The sequence below is a fragment of the Lycorma delicatula genome, chromosome 4 (assembly GCF_047948215.1).
Source record: "Lycorma delicatula isolate Av1 chromosome 4, ASM4794821v1, whole genome shotgun sequence".
In the NCBI taxonomy this organism is placed as follows: Eukaryota; Metazoa; Arthropoda; class Insecta; order Hemiptera; family Fulgoridae; genus Lycorma; species Lycorma delicatula.
The window spans coordinates 178,049,059-178,071,292 of NC_134458.1; the positions used below are offsets into that span (position 1 = coordinate 178,049,059).

Sequence of the window (22,234 nt, forward strand, 5' to 3'; positions counted from 1 at the left end):
GATAAGGAACAACTGTTAAAACAGAGAAGGACTGTTAAAGCTACATGAATCTGTACATTCACTGATAAATTTGATGTCTCAACGGGTGATAGTTACACCCTACAAATCAAGTTGAGAAATCTTCTTGATTTACAGAGTAAATATGAAGTTATATAATCTCAACAGAATTTGATTCTTTCAGCAGACTATATTCAAGTTGAAGATGATTTCTGTTCCATTGATTGTAGATTGCAATATCTGATAAAAAATAATAATCAAAGTACAGAAATTCAAGAAGTCAGTGTAAACACAGCAATTAACCAATTGCAATTGCAGCCAATCAATATACCAATATTTAAGGGTAATGTATTAGATTGTCAGCATTAGTATAGCATCGTGGGTGATCTGGTGCATAGTAGAAATGATTTGACAAAAATTGCATTACCTACATTCTTCTTTGAAGGATGATGCGTTGGCCATTAAGAATTTGCCTGTTACAAATGAAAACTATATCGCTGCACTATAGCTATTAAAAAAGAGATTTGATAAGTATATAATCACCTTTCATAATGCTGAACGAAGTTTAAAATTAAATTCTTTAAAGATTTTTTGAAATGTCCAAATTTATTTATGAAGTGTCTTATGTAAATGCTTTAGAGGTACTGCAAATGCCAATTAACATATATGGATTCATTGTTCAACTTTTTGTTCAACATTTGTTCAACTTCAAAATTAGATTACAACACTTCTAACAAACAGCCAATGAAAATGAAATTAATTATCCACAAACCTGCAAGGCTATTCAAAATGATATCTACGTCACTGACCTTATTACAGGAACCGACAGCTTAAATGGAGTCGTTCAACTAAAAACCAGTATTTCTAAACTATTACTACAGTATGGTTTTACATTTCACACATGGTTTTCTAAAGTTCCATCAATACTTCCCTTGATTATAACTCTTCCATTCTGTTTCTTCAAGAGCATTATATATGTACATTACGAATTCTATGGAATAACACCTCGACATGTTATTTTACCAAATTATTTCAATGATGTTAACATTTGTACTAAACAAAATATTTTATCTATCATAGTTGGTGTTATTTGATCCACTAGGATTTTTGGTCGTATTATATTCTTAGACATTTTATGCAGTTATTATGACAAATTAAAATCAACTGGGATGAAAGATTACCCAAACCAATACTATCTCAATGGGTCTCTTTATATAACCGGTTATCTTCAATTCAATCAATCAAGATAAATCGTTCTATAAATCCCAACAATAAATTTAAGGGTTAAGTCAATACAAATACATGGTTTTTCTGATGTCTCTATAAAGGGCTATGGTTGTTGTATTTATATATGAATAGTATTTGCCAACAATACAGTTTCATCAAATTTACTATGCTCAAATTCAAAATTGACCCCTCTTAAACAGATAACTTTACAGATACTGGAATAATGTGCTTGTTTTTTACTTTCTCGTTTGTTGGTAAAGGTACTAATAAGTTACGGGTAAATGTTGATGAGATACATCTATACTTATTCGACAATTTCACACTGTATTCGACTCATAGGCAGCCATCCATCTGGAAGATATTTGTAAGCAACAGAATATCTGAAATTAAATAAAATACAGCAGTTGCTAACTCGCATTATGTCAAGTCTTCGGACAATCCTGCTGACATATTATCTAGAGGTTGTTCCCGAAGTAAATTAATTGACATGTCACTTTTGTGGCATGGTCCGGTTGGCTTTCGCAATCTTCATAATCTTGGTCAAATAACCATAATTTTATTTTTAATAACTGCAATTTGTACACAGATTGTTTACTGGAAAAACTTAAAGCTATTTCAATGTCATATGTGTATACAATTCTCTTTGATTATACCCAAAGGTTCTCGTCTCTATACACCTTCCTCCGTACATTTAGTTTTTGTTTCAGATGTATTCGTAACATTAAGTCAAACCAATTAGAATGAATTTTTGATCCATTATCTACACAAGAACTAAATCGTACTCTTACCTTTTTCTTACTACAATTCCATTCTATATACTTTCGTAATGAGATAAGTAGTCTTAAACAATCAAGCTATTGTTAGACAAAGTAAACTTGTCTCTCTTGAACCATTCTTGGATGAATTAGATTTACTTTGTGTAGGAGGCAGCCTGAAACATTCTCTATTATATTATCATGTATTATATTATAACATCCTATTATACATCCAGATGCTAATTTTACCAGATTAATCATTAATGATGAGCATTTAAGATTTTTAAATTCTGGCATTCAGCTAACACACCACTTTTTATGTCAGAGGTACTGGATATTAAATGCTAAAAGAATTATTTCATCAGTCATTCATAAATGTTTTACTTTAATTTTACTGTATCGACCCAAGTTCAACAACTTGGTCATTACCATCCATTAGAGCAATGCCCTCTCAACCTTTCCCTGCTTGTGCAGTAGATTCCGATTATATGTCATGGCGGGCAGAAATCTAGGTTCTTGAATAAGGCTTATATTGCACTTTTCATTTGCCTTGCTACTAAGGTCATACATTTAGAATTGGTAACTGATCTCAATTCACAATCATTTATTGCAGCCTTAGAGATTTATATCTCGTCAGGGTACGCCTATTCAAATCTTTTCTGACAATGCCTCTAACTTTCTAGCTTTGCTAGAAATATCCTATACAATCTATATCAACTCTTTAAATCAGATAAATTTAGAACACACATACATTCATTTTCTACTAAACAGGCTTATGTTGGTCATTTATACCACCCACTTCTCCCCATTTTGGCGGTTTCTAGGATAGCGCAATAAAAAGCATTAAATCTCATTTACGTTATGTAATTGGACAAAAAATTCTGAATTTTGAGTTATATACAATTTTAACTCAGATTGAACCTTGTCTTAATTCTCGTCCCATTTCTTGTATTTCTACAGACCATAAGGGATCCAGAACCTCTCTCCAGGACATTTTCTTATTGGGTGTCTAAGCCGCTGGCAACATATTCAAAAATTTATTCATTCTATTTGGAACAGATGGTCTAGAGATTATCTGCATTACCTACAACAACACAACAAATGCCATTTTCCTTCCCATAATCTTTAAGTAGGATCTAGCTTTGATCATAGATGATTCTACTCCCGTGCTTTGGAAGTCACTTTTGGAAGTTGTCACTTTTAACGTCATAATAAAATTTATATTATTTCATTTGATTTGATACTCATTGTAATGAATTGTTATTATAACTTCAGTTGTTTGTAATCTTCTAATGTAGGTAACATGTTTTGATTATTGTATGTTATTTATAACCTTAGATGCCTATTTATATTAATGTATTTGTAACATTGCCATATTGCTCCCGTACTTCTAACTCTTCTATAGACTAATTATTATACTGCATTTAGATGTACATACATATGAAGCACATACAGGCACATATGCAAACAATATATATATATATATATATACATCCAACATGTATATACACATACATACAACATATACATATTACACTGTAAGATTATTTATTAGATGCATAGAAGCACCTAGATGGTTTATTCATTGATTCATGCGGACTAAGTTTCCCATGATATTTACTCATACTCTTATAAATATCATGATAATATGAGTAATAATCATGATTGCCATGATGCCATCTTCAATGGCATCACGATTACTCTGGCTATTGAGAATAAACATTCACTCCAATGGAGCCCCATGAACAACATTCTAGAAGAAGCCATAAATCTACATTATGCTAGGTGCAAGGAATCCAATAATATCATGATTGCTCTGGCCATTGGATGCACCTTCATTCTGATTCACAAACACACCACACAAAGACATCCTATATCTATTTGATTTTAGGTATCAACTGATCAAAATGATCAGATTATGGATTGATTAATTTATATGATCACTTGTTTTATAAACCAACTTCAATTTATTTGAGCATTGTTTATTCATTTATTGTTATATAGTGTGTGTTTCATGTAATTACTGTTTGAATTAACCATTAATTCAACACTTATTTGTATTATAATATAATAGCAATATGTGCATTACTACTTTATTTTGTAACATTATGGTTATATTTATTTTGTACAATTATATGTTAATATAGTATTCATATTGTTAATTAACACCAATACACGATTGTAATTTATGTGTTATTAACATACATCATTGTAAATAATTATATTATTTATATTTTTATGTACAACTTTGAGATTGCTAATCAAAACTGCTAATGTTATGTGTTATGTTTATGTTATTTTGTTATTACTTACAATATTCTTCTATAACATCAAGAAAAAGGATTTTTTTTGCAGGCAGTATGTTCAGTATCATATATTATTTCCTCTATATTTCTTATAAATTTAACTACTCTCTCATCTTCTTTACTGTATTGTTCACTCATGTTTATAACTACAGATTGACCATGATCATCTCACACATCATAAACATAACACAACTTAATTCATATTAAATATAATATACTTAAATATATAAACATCAACAAGAAACATTAAGACATGATTGAACAAGTTAACCGGTGTGTTTTATTTGATATAAAATGTTACTGTAGATTACAGTATTAGAATAGCGGGCAATTATCGTGGACGGTTTTTAACTTACAATGATCACTATACTTTCCCTTTTAATATATTCTAGTACAGTATAATATTATGTAGTGTAATATATTCTTTTACTTTGCCAGGAAACTAAATCAGTACATTCCTTCGAAAAATTCAATCAATCGACAATTCCATTACTCTTCGAACAGTAGTTTCAATACGTTGATCATATACATATCTCTTTTTAAGCGTTTTCTTTCTCACATGTTTTATACATCTCAAGGCTAATTTCACCTTTTTAGACTGTATCAATTTAAAAATTTTGTTACAAATTTTGATTCATTTATTTTACAATATATATTTCACACTAAATGAAAAAATAAGCATGAGTAATACCTTATATTCATAAAATTTAACACGCCTACTTCTTTTCACAATTTACAACGCCTACTATATATATATATATATATATTATGACATATACTATCATACAGACTTGTTAAATTATTAAGTATGAAGGACTTTCTTGTATCCTTCCTTGTCTTTCCTTCAAAAGTCGTACTATTCATTGAGAATATCATTTACCACGTTTTTGTCCTTCTTTATTAATCTATGTAAATCGGTAGTTCTCAAGTAAAATGTGAACAGGAAGGGTGTGACGTATTGAATGAGCACAATAGTAAGTAATAATCGGTTAAAAAATATTTTAAATAGTTATGTAATAACAAAAAAAAAAAACTAACCTTGTAAGTAAATGAATGTGGCACACTTTTGTGTGATTATTTTTTAAATGTTTAGTTAAATATTCGGTTAGTTAAATTCAATCTACATTACACATTACTTTCACTTTTTTTTACTAATCTAATATTTGCTGCATTCTTCACCATCAATTAACGCAATCGTTTCTTTTATTCCAACATACATTTATTCTTCAGTTCCTTCTGTTTCATAATTAACTAATCCTACATAGCTACAGGCATTTGATCTATCTATTTAATTATATTAAGCGTAAGTCCACCCATTAAAGTCGTTCTTTACATTACATTCTCTCCTAAAACCTTTCTTTATTTCTTCATTTATGTCTAATTTTCAGCATTATTATTTTAAATAGAATTAAATATTATTTCCTTACAAGATAGAAGAAAATTCTGCTCCATAAAATTATTTTGAAAGTATTAACCGTGTTTAAATTTATTCATAAAACATTTACAAATTTTAAAAAAGAAGACAATAATTATTTTAAAAATAAAATGGAACCAACAGAGTCAGAGCAGAGTCTATAATAACGGTTCAATGTCAGTTTAGGTAGCATTTCAGGATTGATTCACCATTGGCTAAGAACATTCGTCGCTGGTATAAACAATTTGAAGAATCCGATTTTCACGGTTCAAACGGCGTATGTATCAGCAGGTCGAGCGCTAACTGTTTAACTTATCGGGTACACTCTTGATCGACTGGATCCTGATTATCCGGAAATTAAGTCTTTTAGCCCTACGTTTTGATTGCACTCACTCGCCGTAAAATGTGCGGATCTGATATTTCGCTAAATACGCTCAAACGTGTGCGCTAGCGCAGCTGTAAAGTATAAACTTATGAAGACTAAAATGTTGAAAATAAAAGATATGTAAAAAATTATTAAAACGCTACTCTTAAATTAAACGCACTAAAATGTAAAAAATAATTTTAGGACGGTATTCCAGAATGGATTTGACAACAAGCTTTGATGGTGATATGCAAGAAATGTGAAAGGCATAGCTTCAAATTAAAAATTTGGTCTTTTTGCCAATTTTTTCTTATGTGTGATGAATGGCCTAAAGAGTAGGGTGCAAACACGCATAAGATAAATTTGGCAAAAACATCAACTTTTTAATTTGAAGCTATGACTTTCACATAATCTTACATATCATTATCAAAGCTTGTTGTCAAATCCATTCTGAGATACCGTCCTAAAATTATTTTTTACATTTTAGTGCGTTTAATTTAAGAATGGTGTTTTAAATTTTTTATTTATTTATGCGATTGTTTTTCTTCATAAAATAATGAACTATAACCAAAAAGTAAGCGCCGGAATGTACCGATCGTTAGCGGAAAATCCCGATTCGTTAGTATCAATTTATAGTGTTAAATTTTTAATTTAATTTTCGTTATATCGATTTTCATCATTAAAAAAAAAATATTTTTACACAAGTGATAATCAATTTTGGACACCTAATAATCCCACTCCGAGACGCCGCGCCGCCCGCCAAAGCAACCCGCCCGGAAGGCCTGGCTGCGGAGGCGTGCCGTAGGCATATCTGCAGTAGTATTTAAATAAAATGATAAACATTTTAAATTAAATTATCTATGTAAGCCGTGCATCAGAAACAACCCACAGTTGTCAGCTTTTTTTTTGTAAAAAAATAAATACGGATTTCAGAGTTAAAATGATCGCAACATTCTGTAATCGTCGTAAAAATAATCGATTAAATCTGTGATCAGCTGGTATTAATTACGTCATTCAGGTAATACAAAGAATACAAAAGAAAAATTCTTACAACATTTTCATTTACTGAAATAGTTATTAAAATCTGACAGATTTATTTTTAAAAATTCAAATACAATATTTACCATACTTAGCAAATGAATAGCTAATTAGGTATAAATTTCGTTAATTTACCGACATGCGTGTTTAGTAACGCTAGCTGCAATTCATTAAACGCGGTATAATTTTTTTTCGCACGTAATGAGTCTTTCAAAAACAATTATGCCGTCTCCAAATATTCGTTGATGAATGTTCGGTTAATCGGTGAATATTTATGTTCAAACATTCGTTTGTCAAACGTGTGTTTGTTTAGCTGAATATTTGTAAACCATTATATTTGTAAAATGTTCTACTTTGATATGTGTTAATTTATCTACTCCAGAAGGAAAATATTCGTGTTCGGTTACAAATACCGCTTACGATATTATTCGTGTTCGGCTACAATCGTTTACGATTATTATTTATCCAGAAAAAATTATGTCATCCAGTTATAAATTTTTAGCCACACATACAGTAATTGTGTATGAATACCGAATATTTGTACGTGAATACCCGTGTGAAGCCATCGGTACTGTTTGTCCACCTCTTTGATATTATCAGAGCTAAAATTATGAATCGACGAATAAAATTTATACAGCAGTTTTCTCAACTTCTAAAAATGTAAATCGGCTTTTCAAATTATACTATTAAAATATTACCCGTGTTCGTGTATTTTTTTTTGTTTTAGAATTTGACATGAATAGTAAACATTCTGTTCTAAAATGAAAATAATTATTTACTATAGTAATTTTAATTTATTATTCTCTAATTTACTTAATTTAATTCTTATCACTTCAAATAACAATATAATTCATATTGCCAACTTAAACATAAACTTTGATTTAATTTATGTTAATATTTTATTATTATTATTATTATTATTATTGTATTATTTTTATTAAACATTTAAATTATTATAGTAAACTTTATTTGTTCTTCTTTTTATTTTATATATATATTTTTATTTGCTACAATTACTGTTTTATTTTTATTAATTTTTTTTTTAAGAGTATTGTTATTTTAACCTTTTTGTTTAGTATTGTATACATATATTTTTTTTAACGTTAAATGAAAATGTATAGTGACGTATTCTTTTATATATGCACACAAGTGTTAACATTGGCATCATACGTGTCTCGCTTTCTATACATTACGTATCTAACCTATCTGTTTAATTATAATATTTACAGATCATAAATTTATAATTTTTAAATTGATATATATATATATATGTTAATGATTTCGTGATAATTTATTCAATAATAGTATTTTGTTTGTACCTGTTAATTAATTAAAATTATTTTATAATATTATTGTTATAAAATTATAATATAATTCTTAATTATTTTCATCGCGTCTATTAACCTATTTTTTCGTGTTTTTCTTTTTTTTTTAATTTTTCACTAATATTAATAAACTGAATAATTTTTATTATTTAATTTTATTTATTTTTAATTCGTAGAATTTATAATTATATAGCTTTCCATTGGTAGTGATTTATTGCATTTGTTTAAGATTTGTCAGTGGTATAAATTTATGTTATTTTAATCGAAGTTAATAAATCGTAATTTATTTAATATATAAATATGGAAGATCTTCCTACATATGGTACAATCGATTTAGGAAAAACTAATAATGAAGTTTGTGTTATAAGTCGAAAATCAATATGCGCTGCTATTGAAGACGAAGATGAGACTTTATTTTGTCGACAGGATATTCAGAAAGGTATGTTATATTTATATAATAATATTATTTGTTATAACGTAGTACCCGGTGAATCAAAAGTGATGTATTGTTTTAATGAATAATACATCACTTCGAAAACTGGAATTAAAAATTATTCATTTATTTATACATTGGAAGCATTTCGAAATACTATCTTTAGCATTTAGGCAGTTATATATTATTTACAGCATTTTCTATACCGTTAAGTAATTATAATTTGCGCATTTTTGGTGAATTTTTAATAATGAAATAATTTCTCATAAGATATAACAAAGCATAGTAATATGTGTATTAGGAAAAATAATATTGTAAAATAATTTAAAAACAAAATAAGATTACGGGATGAGGGAGATATCAAGGGGAAAATATATTACGAAAAAGACTGATTTCATTAAATTTTTACTTGTTTTTTGTTTATTAATTGTAATCCTTGTTCTGTATTTTCGTGATTGAGTTCATGAGAAACAAAAGGGATTAGAACCCTGGATAATTAACGTGAACGCATCCGAACTGCGGTAAATAATTCTCTATTTTGTACTTTTATACATGTTGAACAAAGCTTTGCAGAAATTCTGATATTTCTGAATACCAAACTCTACTAACATTGATTCAACAATTACTCGAAGTTTCCATACTTTAAATAAATGATAATATGGCATCATTAAATAACACGTTCCTGATTTTTGTTTCACCCGGTGGACTGTTATATATAACGTATAAAACAAATTATTCCTTCCAGGATTTTTGTATTTACTGATATTTTGATTTCCGTATCGTTAAAAAATATCGTAATTTCTACATTTTTAACATTCTGCATTTATGATTTTTAGCTGATGTCCCCGTGGTAGAGTAATAATATCTCTGCCTTTCATCCGGAAAGTTCTGGGTTCAAATCCCTATCGGATTTGGCGTTTTTTCGCACGCTTAAAAAGTTCATTTCACATTAAAATGGAACTAGGTTAACTGTAATTGACCACAGGCATGTCCGGTACCGAAATATATATATATATATATATATATTATTACTTTCCCGGAGAATATAGCCAGAAGAGTTACATTAAAGGGGAAAATATGGTGATTATGTCAAAAATGGGATATCGGGTTCTTGAAAATCTTTACGTATTAGGGTCCAATTAGTTCATCTAAACCTAAAAAAAACTTATTTATGTAGCTGCGTACTTATGTACAATTGTCCAATTACATCTCAGGATTCATCTAACCGATTTTCTTCAAATTTGACTCAAATATTTCTAAATATGGGCTAAATATGGCAATATTTTTCTAATTGATTATATTATTTTTTTTCAAAATTCGTTAAGGGGGTAGTGGTTATCGCGAAAAAATCAATTTCGATTTTCTTCAGAGTAATTTCAGATAAAAATTTATTTAAGCAATTTGTTACCTACAGTTCATAACCCAAAAAAAACAATTTTTTCAAAAGGTCAGCCCCACCTCTTAAAATTTAAATATAAGTTTTTTTTAATTTTTTTGCTGTATATACAAGGATTATGAAGTGATAAGATCACTCCATAACCCTCTAATAAATATAAATAGGCAATTTATAGAAGACAAGATAATGTTCTTAAAAGAAGCTGTAATTTGTAAAAATTACAGTATTAATTTTTTATTAATTTTTCTTAAAAATATAATTTTTAAGTTATATATATATATATATATATATATATATATATAACTTAAAAATTATATTTTTAAAAATTATATTTTTATATATAAATATATAAAAATATTTATATATAAATATTTTATTTATATATAAAAATAATATATAATATATATATATATATATATATATATAAACGTTAAAATAGATAGTGTAGGATCAAGTTTTTGTGTCATTTTCTTTTCGAAATTCATTTAGACTATTTAAACATTTAAACTATGAAATTTTATATGAAACGATGGTATTGCATTACCTTATTTTATAACTAATGATGAATACAGAGATTTGAAAAGACTATTATTTAGATCTATACTAAAAAAAAAAAAAAAAAAAAAAAAAAAAAAAAAAAAAAAAAAAAAAAATAGGTTTATATTAGATCTATAAAACAAATTAAATTTTTTTTTAGAAGCTAATAGTTATAAATTAAATCCTTTCCTTGAAAATATCCATAAAACAAAAACCAGTTATTTATAGAAATCTTTTATTTACTTACTGTTTCCTATTCAGTGTCTCACAAGAAACAAAAAGAATTTCAGGATATGTTTTACAACTGTAAATGTACTTAATATAATGTTATTAAAATACTGTTTTATTCCATATTTCTGTTAATTTATTTTAATGAGTGATTTTATTTCTAGATTTTTTCAATACTGAAATGATCCTTGTTTGTGTTCAAAATTTATAATATTTTTCTACTAGTTGCAGCTATTTTGGCTCCAAACATATTTAAAAACACCTCAAATGTCATTTTTATTTTTTTTATTTATTATCATAAAAATGAATATTTATTAAATATTTAAAAATAAAACTGTGTTTTGCGACATCAATTTTTTTTATGTTACAATTTCAATACATCTTCATTTTACCCTTGGAAAAGAAATCAGGACGAAATCTTTTCAAGCTAAATTCGAAAACGAAACGTATCCGTAATCGTACTTATATGAACTTTTCTTTTTATTTTCATTTGTAGAACAGGTCCTGAGATTTGTTCGGGTTTCTTCGTGGGACACTGTATATGTTTTCCTCTTTTTCGTTTTCTTCGTTAAACGTTTTTCACAGAAATTCCTTTCTTCATCATAATATATTAAAATATAAAATGTTACATTAAAAATATAAATATACACAAGTATCCTTACCTACTCCTCTGTCGCTGATAAAAAATGAACAATTCTACTGCTGCTACTGCAATATGTGGCAAACAATGAACTATTGTTTATTAGTACGTATCATAATTTGAATAATTTATATAAAATATATTATTCCTCTAATCCATTCATCGTGTTCAAAAATTCAATTTGTACATTTAAATATTGTACCGATACAATAGTTTCATTAACTGCCAGCAAATTGTATTTTAGCATAGTAATTCATTTTACTTTCAGTGAATGAAATAGCAGATCTCTTATTTACAGCAAATTAAAATTTTTAATCGTGTTTTTAATATTTTATTTTTTTTAAATCCTTTTTGCAGAAGTAAAAATCTGTGAAAAAATACTAATGGAGATTTTTAAAAAGAATTAAATGAAAAAAAATCTTTTAATTTAACGAAATAATTAAATTATTTATATGTTTGGAGAATATTTTTTAGATCGTTGGTTTACTTGGTCGTTGGCTATATCGACATTTTTATACTATTTATAGTCTTTGTAATGTAACTTATTATTTGCTATTTCTGCTCGTATTTTCATGATTTCGGGTGTGTACTTTGTTTTGTGTTTGTATCTATTAGTGTTAAATATTTGGTCTAAGTTTTTGTTATTTAAACAGTCTTGTACGTATAACCCTGTTTTTTGGGGTTTTTTTTATTCAATTAGGTTATTCCTGCAATTATTAACTGTTTTTTTTTTTTCATTTTAATTCTGTGATTTTTGTTTTTAATACTTGTGTTGTTACCTTTGATTTACAATTTTTTTTAAAGCTAATTTAAAAGATTTTTATTGTTCGGTCGATATATATTTTATCACTTGTATCAGGTATTTTTTATTACGGTCATGGTTAATGTGATGGAACACATTAACCATGTATTACATGGTTAATGTGATGGAACCTTACACAGAAAAGTATTTCTGTGTAAGGTGTTTCTGGTATCTTACACAGAAAGAAAAATTTGTCTTTAACTTTTCAAATATTGATCTAGTTCTTTATTTATTAATTAAATTTCCATTTAAAATTAAAAGAGCCGGCCAACATTCTGGCTTCGGCATAAAGTATTTTCAATCCAATCATTTTACGCTACTTCGGAGCTCATGCATCAGGGGGCTTTTATTAATGATTACAACATTCATTAAAATTTACATTTAAAAAAAAGGGTTTCGATCTTTTTTTTAAACTTGGGAGAGCTCCCTTATCAGGAGAGGGGTATTAAGTTATTTTAGAGACTTTATTGTTAAAAAAAAATACATTTTGAGCATTGAAAATCTGAAATTGCGAAAAATTTTTTTTTCATTTTGAAGCTCCCATACTCAAGGGAAAGCATGTGGTGATAATGTTAAAAAAAAACTTTTTAAAATTGCTTTAAAAATAGAATGATACAGTCATAATTCTAAATAAAAAAAAGTTATAAATTTCTTGGAAGGGGCTGAAAATGTTTTGCTAATATTTTTACAAGAAATACTAAAGAGTAAGGGCTGCCAAAAAATTAAGATTTTTACACTTTAAATTCAATGAGTAATTTACGAGATGAAATTAAATTTAGAATTATTTTTTATTTTTTAAAAATTAAAATATTTTTACCAAAGACCAGTAGAGTAAAACGGGTAAAAAACTTTTATAATGGTTTGAAGTCCTGTTGATGTAGAAAATATAAATGTAAAAAACTCCCATTAACTTCTTTTCTGAATCAAAATATAGCTAAAAAAAGAATGTATAAAGTTATTTTTTGGGGAGGGGATGAATACTACATAAACCTTTGGTAATTTATCATCTTGATAAAAAACTATTTTAAGAAATGTTTTTTGCTAAAGTCCAACAGTTAGTACCTGTCTATTAAGTTTGAAGAAAATGGGTTTTCGGGGTCCAGAGTTATAAGACTAAATACAGGCTAACAAGTATGTACGCACAAGCGTACTGGATGTCTGACAAAAATAAATGTTTGTACTAGGAAGGACAGTAATCATTTTTTTTTGCAGATTATCTAAATTTATTTATATATATTTTTTAATGTTTCCGATTATTATTAATGATTATTATTATTAATAATAATATTATTATTTTTAATGAGGACCGATTATTATTTTTACCGATCTACATACATTCCCGTTATAGCTGTAGTAGCATATATCGCCATAGCTGGAGTAGTAAAATCCCGTTCGTTGATTAGTTGAACTATTTCTTAATTTTGCTTATAAATTAACATAAGAATGAATTACACACGTAATGCGTTTATAATTAAAATACACAACACTTATAAAATCACAATACTATTTTGATTTTTATTCAAGGGACCAAAATGCCCGTCTAAAATTTTACTAAATAAGTCTAAAATTATCGGAATTTCATCGGCGAACTAAAGGTACGAGGTCAACTCGCCCTTTATGTTACACATTCACACTTATTCCTCCGCTTGGTTGACGCCCATTACAACTCTACGCCCTGTATACAGGATTCTAGGTAGGTCTGCAAAATTAACAGATTGGTTCTTGGTGTAGTGTTGGTTCTGTAGGTGACTATGGAATCTCAGGATGTGATTGCCATAAATCTTGGTTTATTCAAATTATATAATAATAATAATTATTATTTTATATTTTATAATTATATTTTATTATATATTTTATATTATATAAAACATCAAATGGTAATACAATACACCAATAAATAAAAAAATTTTAAAACATGCTTTATCTTTTTTTATTTTTTCTCGATTATTGAGATCAAGAAACGATGATTTTATTTATTTCATAGGAAAATAATAATCTGTATTTATTATACCAGAAATAATAACAAACAGTAACAACAATATAAGTAATAGCAATAATAATAATAAATAGTATATAATTTTTCCACGGTATTTTAATACCTTGGCGCACAATAAATTCTTTAATGTTTTTATAATTTTTACTGATTTAACAAGTCCATTATAAATCTTTTCAGACATCATTTTTTCTTTATATTCTCTTGAAAAAAGTTACTTAATGCACAAATATGAACACTTTAAATAAATAAGTTAAATTGTGAAATTACCTGTAGAATAAAATAAAAGTTACAATTTTATTAATTTTTTCGCAGACGTTTTAAAAAATTATCTTTTTATGTTATTGTGTGATGACAGAGGTAAAGGATGTGTGTTTGCATTTCCTCTTGCGCACACCGAGCGCATGTAAAATGCAAAGCTGTTACTTTCTTGTTAACGTTATTCTATTCTTATATTTTAGTACAATAAATTATCAAAGTAAATATTTCGTCACAGTTTCTTACTTTTTATGTTAACAAAGTTTTTTTTTAGATTTATATAATTCTTTTTTTTTTAGTACGTTAAGAAAATCTATTTTAAAACAAAAGGAATTCACGATTATTTATCAAAACATTTCAGCAACATTTTAAAATATTGCTGATACATTTTAGTGCAATAAAAAAAAAAACTAAAAATACGTTTAATTGTTTAACTTTACCTTTACACTAACATTTATGTTTCATTCCATTACGAATTTCCTTAATTTTGTTTTATTGAAATCTTTTATTCTGTATCGACTTACGTTTTTTTACAAAATTATTTTTGTTTTCTAATTATTTTTTCACGGATCGTAAATTATACAACTTTATCAATTTCTGTATTAAATATATAAAATAAAAAATAAAAATACAATATTTAATCAAATAAATTTTCGTTGTTGATTTCATATATAATCAAATTATTAATTTTTTTTTGTTTTAATTTTTGACAAATCTTTACCGATTTTCTTTAGATGTAACAGTCTTCTCAGGTGGAATGTCGTCTTTTTTTAATAATAATCTGAATAAGATTCTTGCTTTTTTTTGCGAACAAACCATCAAAGGATCACGCAAATGTTTGCGTGATCCTTTGATTCGAATACCGTCAGACTTGGCGTATTTCATTCGATTTACCCTAACTTATCAGAAGACAGAAAATGTATGATTATTATTGCAGATTTTGTTTTTTATTTTTGCAGTAAAAATTACATCAAATTTATAGGTCGGTTCTAAATCATCAGAAAACTTGGAGATTAGAAATGCTTGGCTGGACTGCTAATAATTTAAACTTACATTACGTAAATACGGTCAGTAATATTTCCTTACTAGCTTATTGGCTAAATGTTTTTGATTAATCTACGCCTTTTTTTAACCTGAATTTTCATTTCTCAAGTTTTGGAACTATTGTGAAGTAATTGGTTATCGAAGTTCTTTATCCTTCCCCTTGGAGGAGAAAAAAATAACAATTAGCGAGATATTCTTTGATTTATGTTCATGACTGCCGATCGGTTTAAACCTATCATTATACAAACACAGAATCTATAACATTTGCTTAAAATCACATTAGTTTCTAGCACATCATTAGTCTTTTAATAATTAATTAGTAAATTGCATTTTTATGTCCGAGTCTTAGCATCGTTACTACGTACAAAACCAAATACTTACCCTCTTGACGAAAACTACCGTGTAATTTCATCATTTTATATCATATTACGTAAATACGCTAGATAATATTTTTGTAATGTGTGACATATGTACGAGGGATATTTCTAAAGTAAAAACCGTTGGGAAATTTCTCTCCTTAAGGTTGCCAAACCTTTGTCGTTCACGGCCACGCTAGTTATGTACACACTGCGTTGTTGTCGTGTTACTGTCTTTGATTAAGCGTGAGTTATTACGTTATAAAATAAATACGAAAATTGATATTGCCGCCGACTGTGAAATACGTAGAGTCGTACGTTTTTTAAACCATCAAAACATTAAGCCGGCTGAAATTCATAGGCAGTTGGTTGCTGGGTACGGTGATAATATAATGAATGAAAGAAACGTCCGAAAATGGTTTGAAAAGTTTAGAAATAACAGAATTAATGCACATGATGAAGAATGTTCAGGGAGGCCCTCGATGATCACCGAGGACGTGTTGTAACGCGTCGATGATGAAATCAGAAAAGATCGTCGCTCAACGATTTCCCACCTGGTCCTTCTTTTTCCTGATGTTTCAAGAGCTGTTACCGGTCGCATTGTTCATGACCATTTAGGCTTCAGAAAGGTGCCGCCGGGTACGTCGGGTGCCGTACGTCTTAACGGAACGTCACAAAAAATTCCGAATGAGATCTGCTTTGGAAGTTTTGATGCGCTACACAGAAAAAGGTGACGAGTTCTTTAATTTGATTCTTACCGGCGATGAAACTTGGATTTCATATTACACGCCAGAGAGAAAACGGCAGTCAAGTAAATGGTGTCATCCTCGTCACCAACCAAACCAATAAAGGTCAAGTCACAGCCATTTGGACGCAAACTGATGGCCACAGTCTTTTGGGATCGGTTTAACATACTGCAGATTGATTTCATGCCACGAGGAACGACTATATAAATGCAGAAGCCTACTGCAAAACTCTATGCAAGTTACTGCGCACCATTCAAAATCGGCGACGTGGGCGGTTGACCGACGGCGTCGTCCTGCTGCACGATAATGCACGTCCACATGTTGCGGGTCCGACACGTGATTTACTGAGAACATTTGGATCGGAAATTTACTATCACCCACCATATAGTCTAGACTTAGCTCCTGATTACCATTTGTTTGGAAAATTGAAACAATTTTTGAGTGGTAAGCAATTCGCGGGTGACGAACTTAAAAATTCTGTTAATCAGTGGATAAATGGACTAGCGGCAGAAGAATACAACGAGAGTTTATTGAAGCTGGTGTATCGTTACGATAAGTGACTTAATTCATGTGGCGATTATATAGAGAAGTAGTAGTATAAGGAATGTAATTTAAGAGAAATAAAAATATTTATAAAGTTTCAGAATAATTTTTTTACAGTGAAACAGTCTTTACTTTAGATAACCTCTGGCATAATCAAAGGTTATTTTTCTCTGCCTTTAATAAACATATCCCAATAGATAAAATTCAAGAATATACTTCTATTCAATGATTTGGTAGTCACTCAGAGTAACGTATAGGAACATAGGTAGAATCGTCAATTTAAAATTGCAATTGATCGCTAAAAAAAACTTTATATAAATATCTATTATTGGTCAGACTACCGTATTTCTTAACGTAAGAACCGGACACGTTCTTACGTTAAGAAATATAAAACGCGCTCTCCAAAATAATGGTCTAATTTTTTGGAAAAGAATAATTAACATGTAAATGTTTTTTTTTCAATTTATTTTACTAGCCCGCCAGGCTAGTCTAGTGGTTAACTCGTCGTTGTAAATCATTGTTTAACAACTGATTTTCGATGTCAAATCCTAATAAACGTTACATGCTTTTATACGGATCTGAGTACTAGACAGTGGATACCGATGTATTTTGGTGGTTGGGGTTCAGTTACAAGACTACACCTCATTTATATGTCATACATATCATCCTCATCTCATTGGGCCGTGAAGGAGTTTCTTATTGTTCACTAACTGAACAGATTGCAACGTTCACATTAGGAAAACAATTTTGTTTTACTTACAATAAAAATTGAAGTTGTTTTTAAATACTATATTTTATAATATAGCGAATTTTGTTACGAATTATATGTCTGTATAAAAATTTAATTAACAAGACAAGAAAACGCATATATTCTAGACACTTCAATGGAACGATAGAAATGATTTACGAAAAAGCTGACAATATAGTTGTTTCTGATGGACGGCTTACACATTCATAATGTTAATGCTATTATTTAATGTAATGAATACAACTTAATTAAAAATATTTATCATTTTATTTAAAAATAATATTTTTTCGTTTATTTAATTAAATGATTCTAACTAAAGCGCGCGCGCTTACCGTATTTAATTTGCGCGGCTGTGGCCTGGACGGTTGGCACTAACTAAACTAATGTAATTTCACAACTTACATAGAATGAATTTCGCTTGTGCGGTCGGAAAACTGGTGTAGCCGCAAGGCCTAACACACCAGGTACCGATCGAGTTACTTTTTTTTCACTTTAAATATTATTCATTTATTTAATTCTACCGCTCACCTGTAACGTCACAACATAGCAGACTACTGACTACAACAGCGTTTTTTTTGGGGTGGAGATGCGATTTTTCGAATTTATTTTTGCAGATATTGTTACTTTTTAATCGTTATCAAATGTGCCTAAGAAAAATATGGTCTTAATTAGGCGAAATATCAAGATACTAAGGGTGATCCTTGCTCTACAGTCTCACCCCCTTGACGTTTTATGTTGATAATTTAGTCAATGTCCCATATATATAACTAATCTGAACAAGTTTGGTCAAAATCGGTTCAGTAGTACTGGAGATATAATGTACACGTACATTAACATCCGGAAAACTTCCATCTGGTTTTTTTGGTTTCTTAGGTGTCAAAACGTCAACATCCGGTGAAAACCGCATATTCCCCAATTGAACCGATTACAATACTTTCCCTTCTAGAGCTATAGCTCTGCTATAGCGCTATCTAGACGGAGAAAGTAAAATCTGAAACAAAAACACAGTCTTATTTTAGGAACATCATACGCATTAAGAATTATTAAAACGCTAATAAACCAGTAGGACGTCTTAAATATTTTTAATTTTCATTTCTATCTGAATCGATTTCTTCAGAATGAATGCGATAATTTTCGTTTTCATTAGAAACAGGGGATTTCGACCTCAAAAATCAGAAGTGTTACAACCAAACAACGGGTGGTAGGAGTAAACATGCCCACTAGGAATGCGAACTTGTTTTGTTTTATCTTCTCGAAGCCTTTTCTTTATATGTCCACGGGAATTATCCAGTAACATACTTTTCAATTTTAAAAGAGCACCTGGATGACATTTCCATACCTAGTTTACACATTCTAATATTAGCACGTTGTCCACCCGTTTGTCTCATTGGGATTTACTCAGAACATTTACTTTGGTATTTAACTGGTAATTTCTTTCCTTTGAGGAGTTTTTTTTTTAACAATAAATGGCAGAAATGTTTACTACCTGCTAGTATTGTGTGACAATATGACGTACATTGCTGTTTCTCATAACAGTAAAAGCGTAAGTGGACAGTTTGACCTACGATTGCATTAATTATTGAATCTGTTGACATGTCAAAGTAAAACGGGATTCGATTGGCATTTTCTATTTTCTCAATTAAATATTTGTTTTCTTCTTGTAATTGAATTATATGTCTAAAAGGCCAATAAATTTTTCTCATCGGCATTCGGCACACCTTGGTAAATGGACGTAAATCTTCTTACGGATAATATTAGTCCAGTGTTTGACGGTTTTTAGTTCAGAATTCTGAACTAAAGTTGTATAGTGCCGATGAGTGCTTTTACTCTGCGAGTGGATGAGAACCCCTTATCGAGAGTGAAAATTATTACATCTAAAATAACTGCAGTAATCGATGGAGGAAAAATTATAAGCAAAAAATGTTTACGAGTCCATACGTTTTAAGTTAATAGTGATTGAAAATATTGATTTTTTTATCCAACCGTTGAACGATTTTTCACGAATTACTCAAAAACCTTACGTTTTATCGAAAAAATTATTATGGTAAAAATAAAACTTATAAAATAACAAAGAGATTGGTTTTTATTTTATTTCTGTAGATGCAATACGAACAGAGTTATACCTCGTTGAAGGTAACTTTTTGTTCACCGAAAACTGTAGTCGAACCTTTCAAATGTTAAATAACTGAAAATTTTTCGAGGAAAACTTATAGAATAGTTTTCAAAGTACCTAAAAAGGCCTTTAAAATTAGCTTTGTTAAAAGTCATTAGCATGAAAATTAACGGAGTTATGATGAAAATAAAATAGTTGTCTCGCTTTTTTGGAGAAAAAATCAGCAATGAAGCAAATGACTTTTTTCCGCAAGAATTGGAATTGAACGTAATCCTTTTACAATTTACTTCATATAAATACTTACAATATGTTCTAGAAGTTTGACCGGTTTGGTATGTCTAGATTTGAAAAAAGGTTGATTCAAATTTGTAAAGTTTCTGAAATTTCTTAAAATTTTTTTTTTTCACAATAATTCAAAAACTAAAGAAAATACGTAAAAAATACTAGAGTACAAAAATTTAGTTTTTTTTTTACTGACATTTTTTTTCTGTAGAATAAAAATTGATTGAGAAATCATCGTTAGAGGTTTGCATTTGAGTGCGAGGACCACCTTCCCCAAGCCCTTTAAACTCAAGAATTTCAAAAACGAAGGGCTCAACGAATCTGAACTTAACTTGTCTTGTAGCCTTGAAATTCCCTGCAAAGTGGTTTTTCGGGCGATTGGATAGCTTAAAAATTAAGGAAGTTATCGTTGAAAATCCAGTCTCATTTTTTCGGTGAAATTTTCGGAGCATGTAAATTTTTATATTCTTGACAGTTTCGGAGCATTTATGAATACGGTGTTTGGGACGTTGCAATAAATTATAAATTGTATTAAAAACTCTAAAAAGTTTATAATTCATTATAAATGCACTATTAAAACATTTTAAGCTGTTGTAAACTAAGTGTTTTTTTCGTCATTACGGTGGATTCTAAGGGTTGCAACGTTGTAACACATCATAAATTATTTCAGAATATGGAACAATGTTTATTCTACACATTTAAATGATTTTGATCGACAAAACATATCTATAATTTTAACTATTTTTTTCATAGTGGTTGGTTATTAAGGGTAGAAACGTTGCAATAAATCATAAATTATATTATAAACGGTAAAGGTATTTTAATTCATTAAATTAATTAATTAAGGGGTAAATGCACCATTAAAACATTTAAAACTGTCGAAAACTAATTTTTTTTAAATTTCATCATAAGGGGTAGTTTTTAAGGGTTGAAACGTAGTAAAAACATCATAAACTATATTCCAAAACATAAAAGAATGTTTATTCTACATATTTAAACATGATTTCAATCTATAAAACGTTTAAATCTATGGTTTTTGAATTTTTTTAACAAGGGGTAGTTTTCACCCACAAAAAACAAAGCACACATCAGGAACATATAAATTTTGAAGCGGAGGGTTAGATAAGCTTAATTAAAAATTTTCATGAAAATCTATGTTGGCCGAAAGAATTCTGAGGTAATACGCTATTTTTATAGTCAAACACTGGACTATATATGCTTATTCATGAAACGACATAGTCATCTACGATTTGCTTTCTGCTAAAAACCATCATTAGTTCCTTCACTATTTTTTTTTTTGCCTTTAATCGTGCTGTCTTTTTGATATGTTGGGATAACAAATCTTTCCTAGCACCTTCCTTGAATATAAGAAGACTTTAGTCGTTGAAAATTATATATTCCGCTGCCAGATACAATAAATACAATCATATGAAATATATTTTTACTACTTATCTTAATATTTTATTTTTTTCCAGTCATTTATACACGATTTTCGGAATATCATATCCGCAGAGCTGCTGCACAGTTTTGTCAGCTTTGTTAATATCGTTCATTTTTTGTCGATAGTAAATGAATGCAAATCTTTTACAGAATTCATTACGCTATTAATAATTTTGCCGACTTGAAATCAAAGGAGATTGGCAGTGAATAAAGACGTTCGTTTAAACAAGTCGTATTACCACATTATAC

General features: G+C 28.8%; 1 protein-coding gene and 1 long non-coding RNA gene across 3 annotated transcripts in view; one reads left to right on the plus strand and one right to left on the minus strand.

Annotated features, from left to right (window-relative positions):
* Positions 1–22,234, plus strand: part of Picot (putative inorganic phosphate cotransporter protein picot) — a 385,272-nt gene that overhangs the window by 158,305 nt on the left and 204,733 nt on the right. The window contains exon 1 of one of the 2 annotated variants that reach the window (XM_075364765.1): positions 8,673–8,865. The exons of the other annotated variant lie outside the window; for it this stretch is intronic. Coding sequence (XP_075220880.1) covers positions 8,727–8,865 — 139 coding nt within the window. The 5' untranslated portion in view covers positions 8,673–8,726. Of the gene's footprint in view, positions 1–8,672; positions 8,866–22,234 lie in introns of those variants that run through there. 2 annotated transcript variants of the gene reach the window in all.
* The window catches only part of LOC142322983 (uncharacterized), a 31,129-nt gene continuing 23,394 nt past the window's right edge, over positions 14,500–22,234 (minus strand). Inside the window, exons 2-3 of the long non-coding RNA XR_012755988.1 lie at positions 18,679–19,141; positions 14,500–14,725 (exon numbers count right to left, since the gene is read on the minus strand). This is a non-coding gene — a long non-coding RNA (uncharacterized LOC142322983). The remainder of the gene's footprint in view (positions 14,726–18,678; positions 19,142–22,234) is intronic.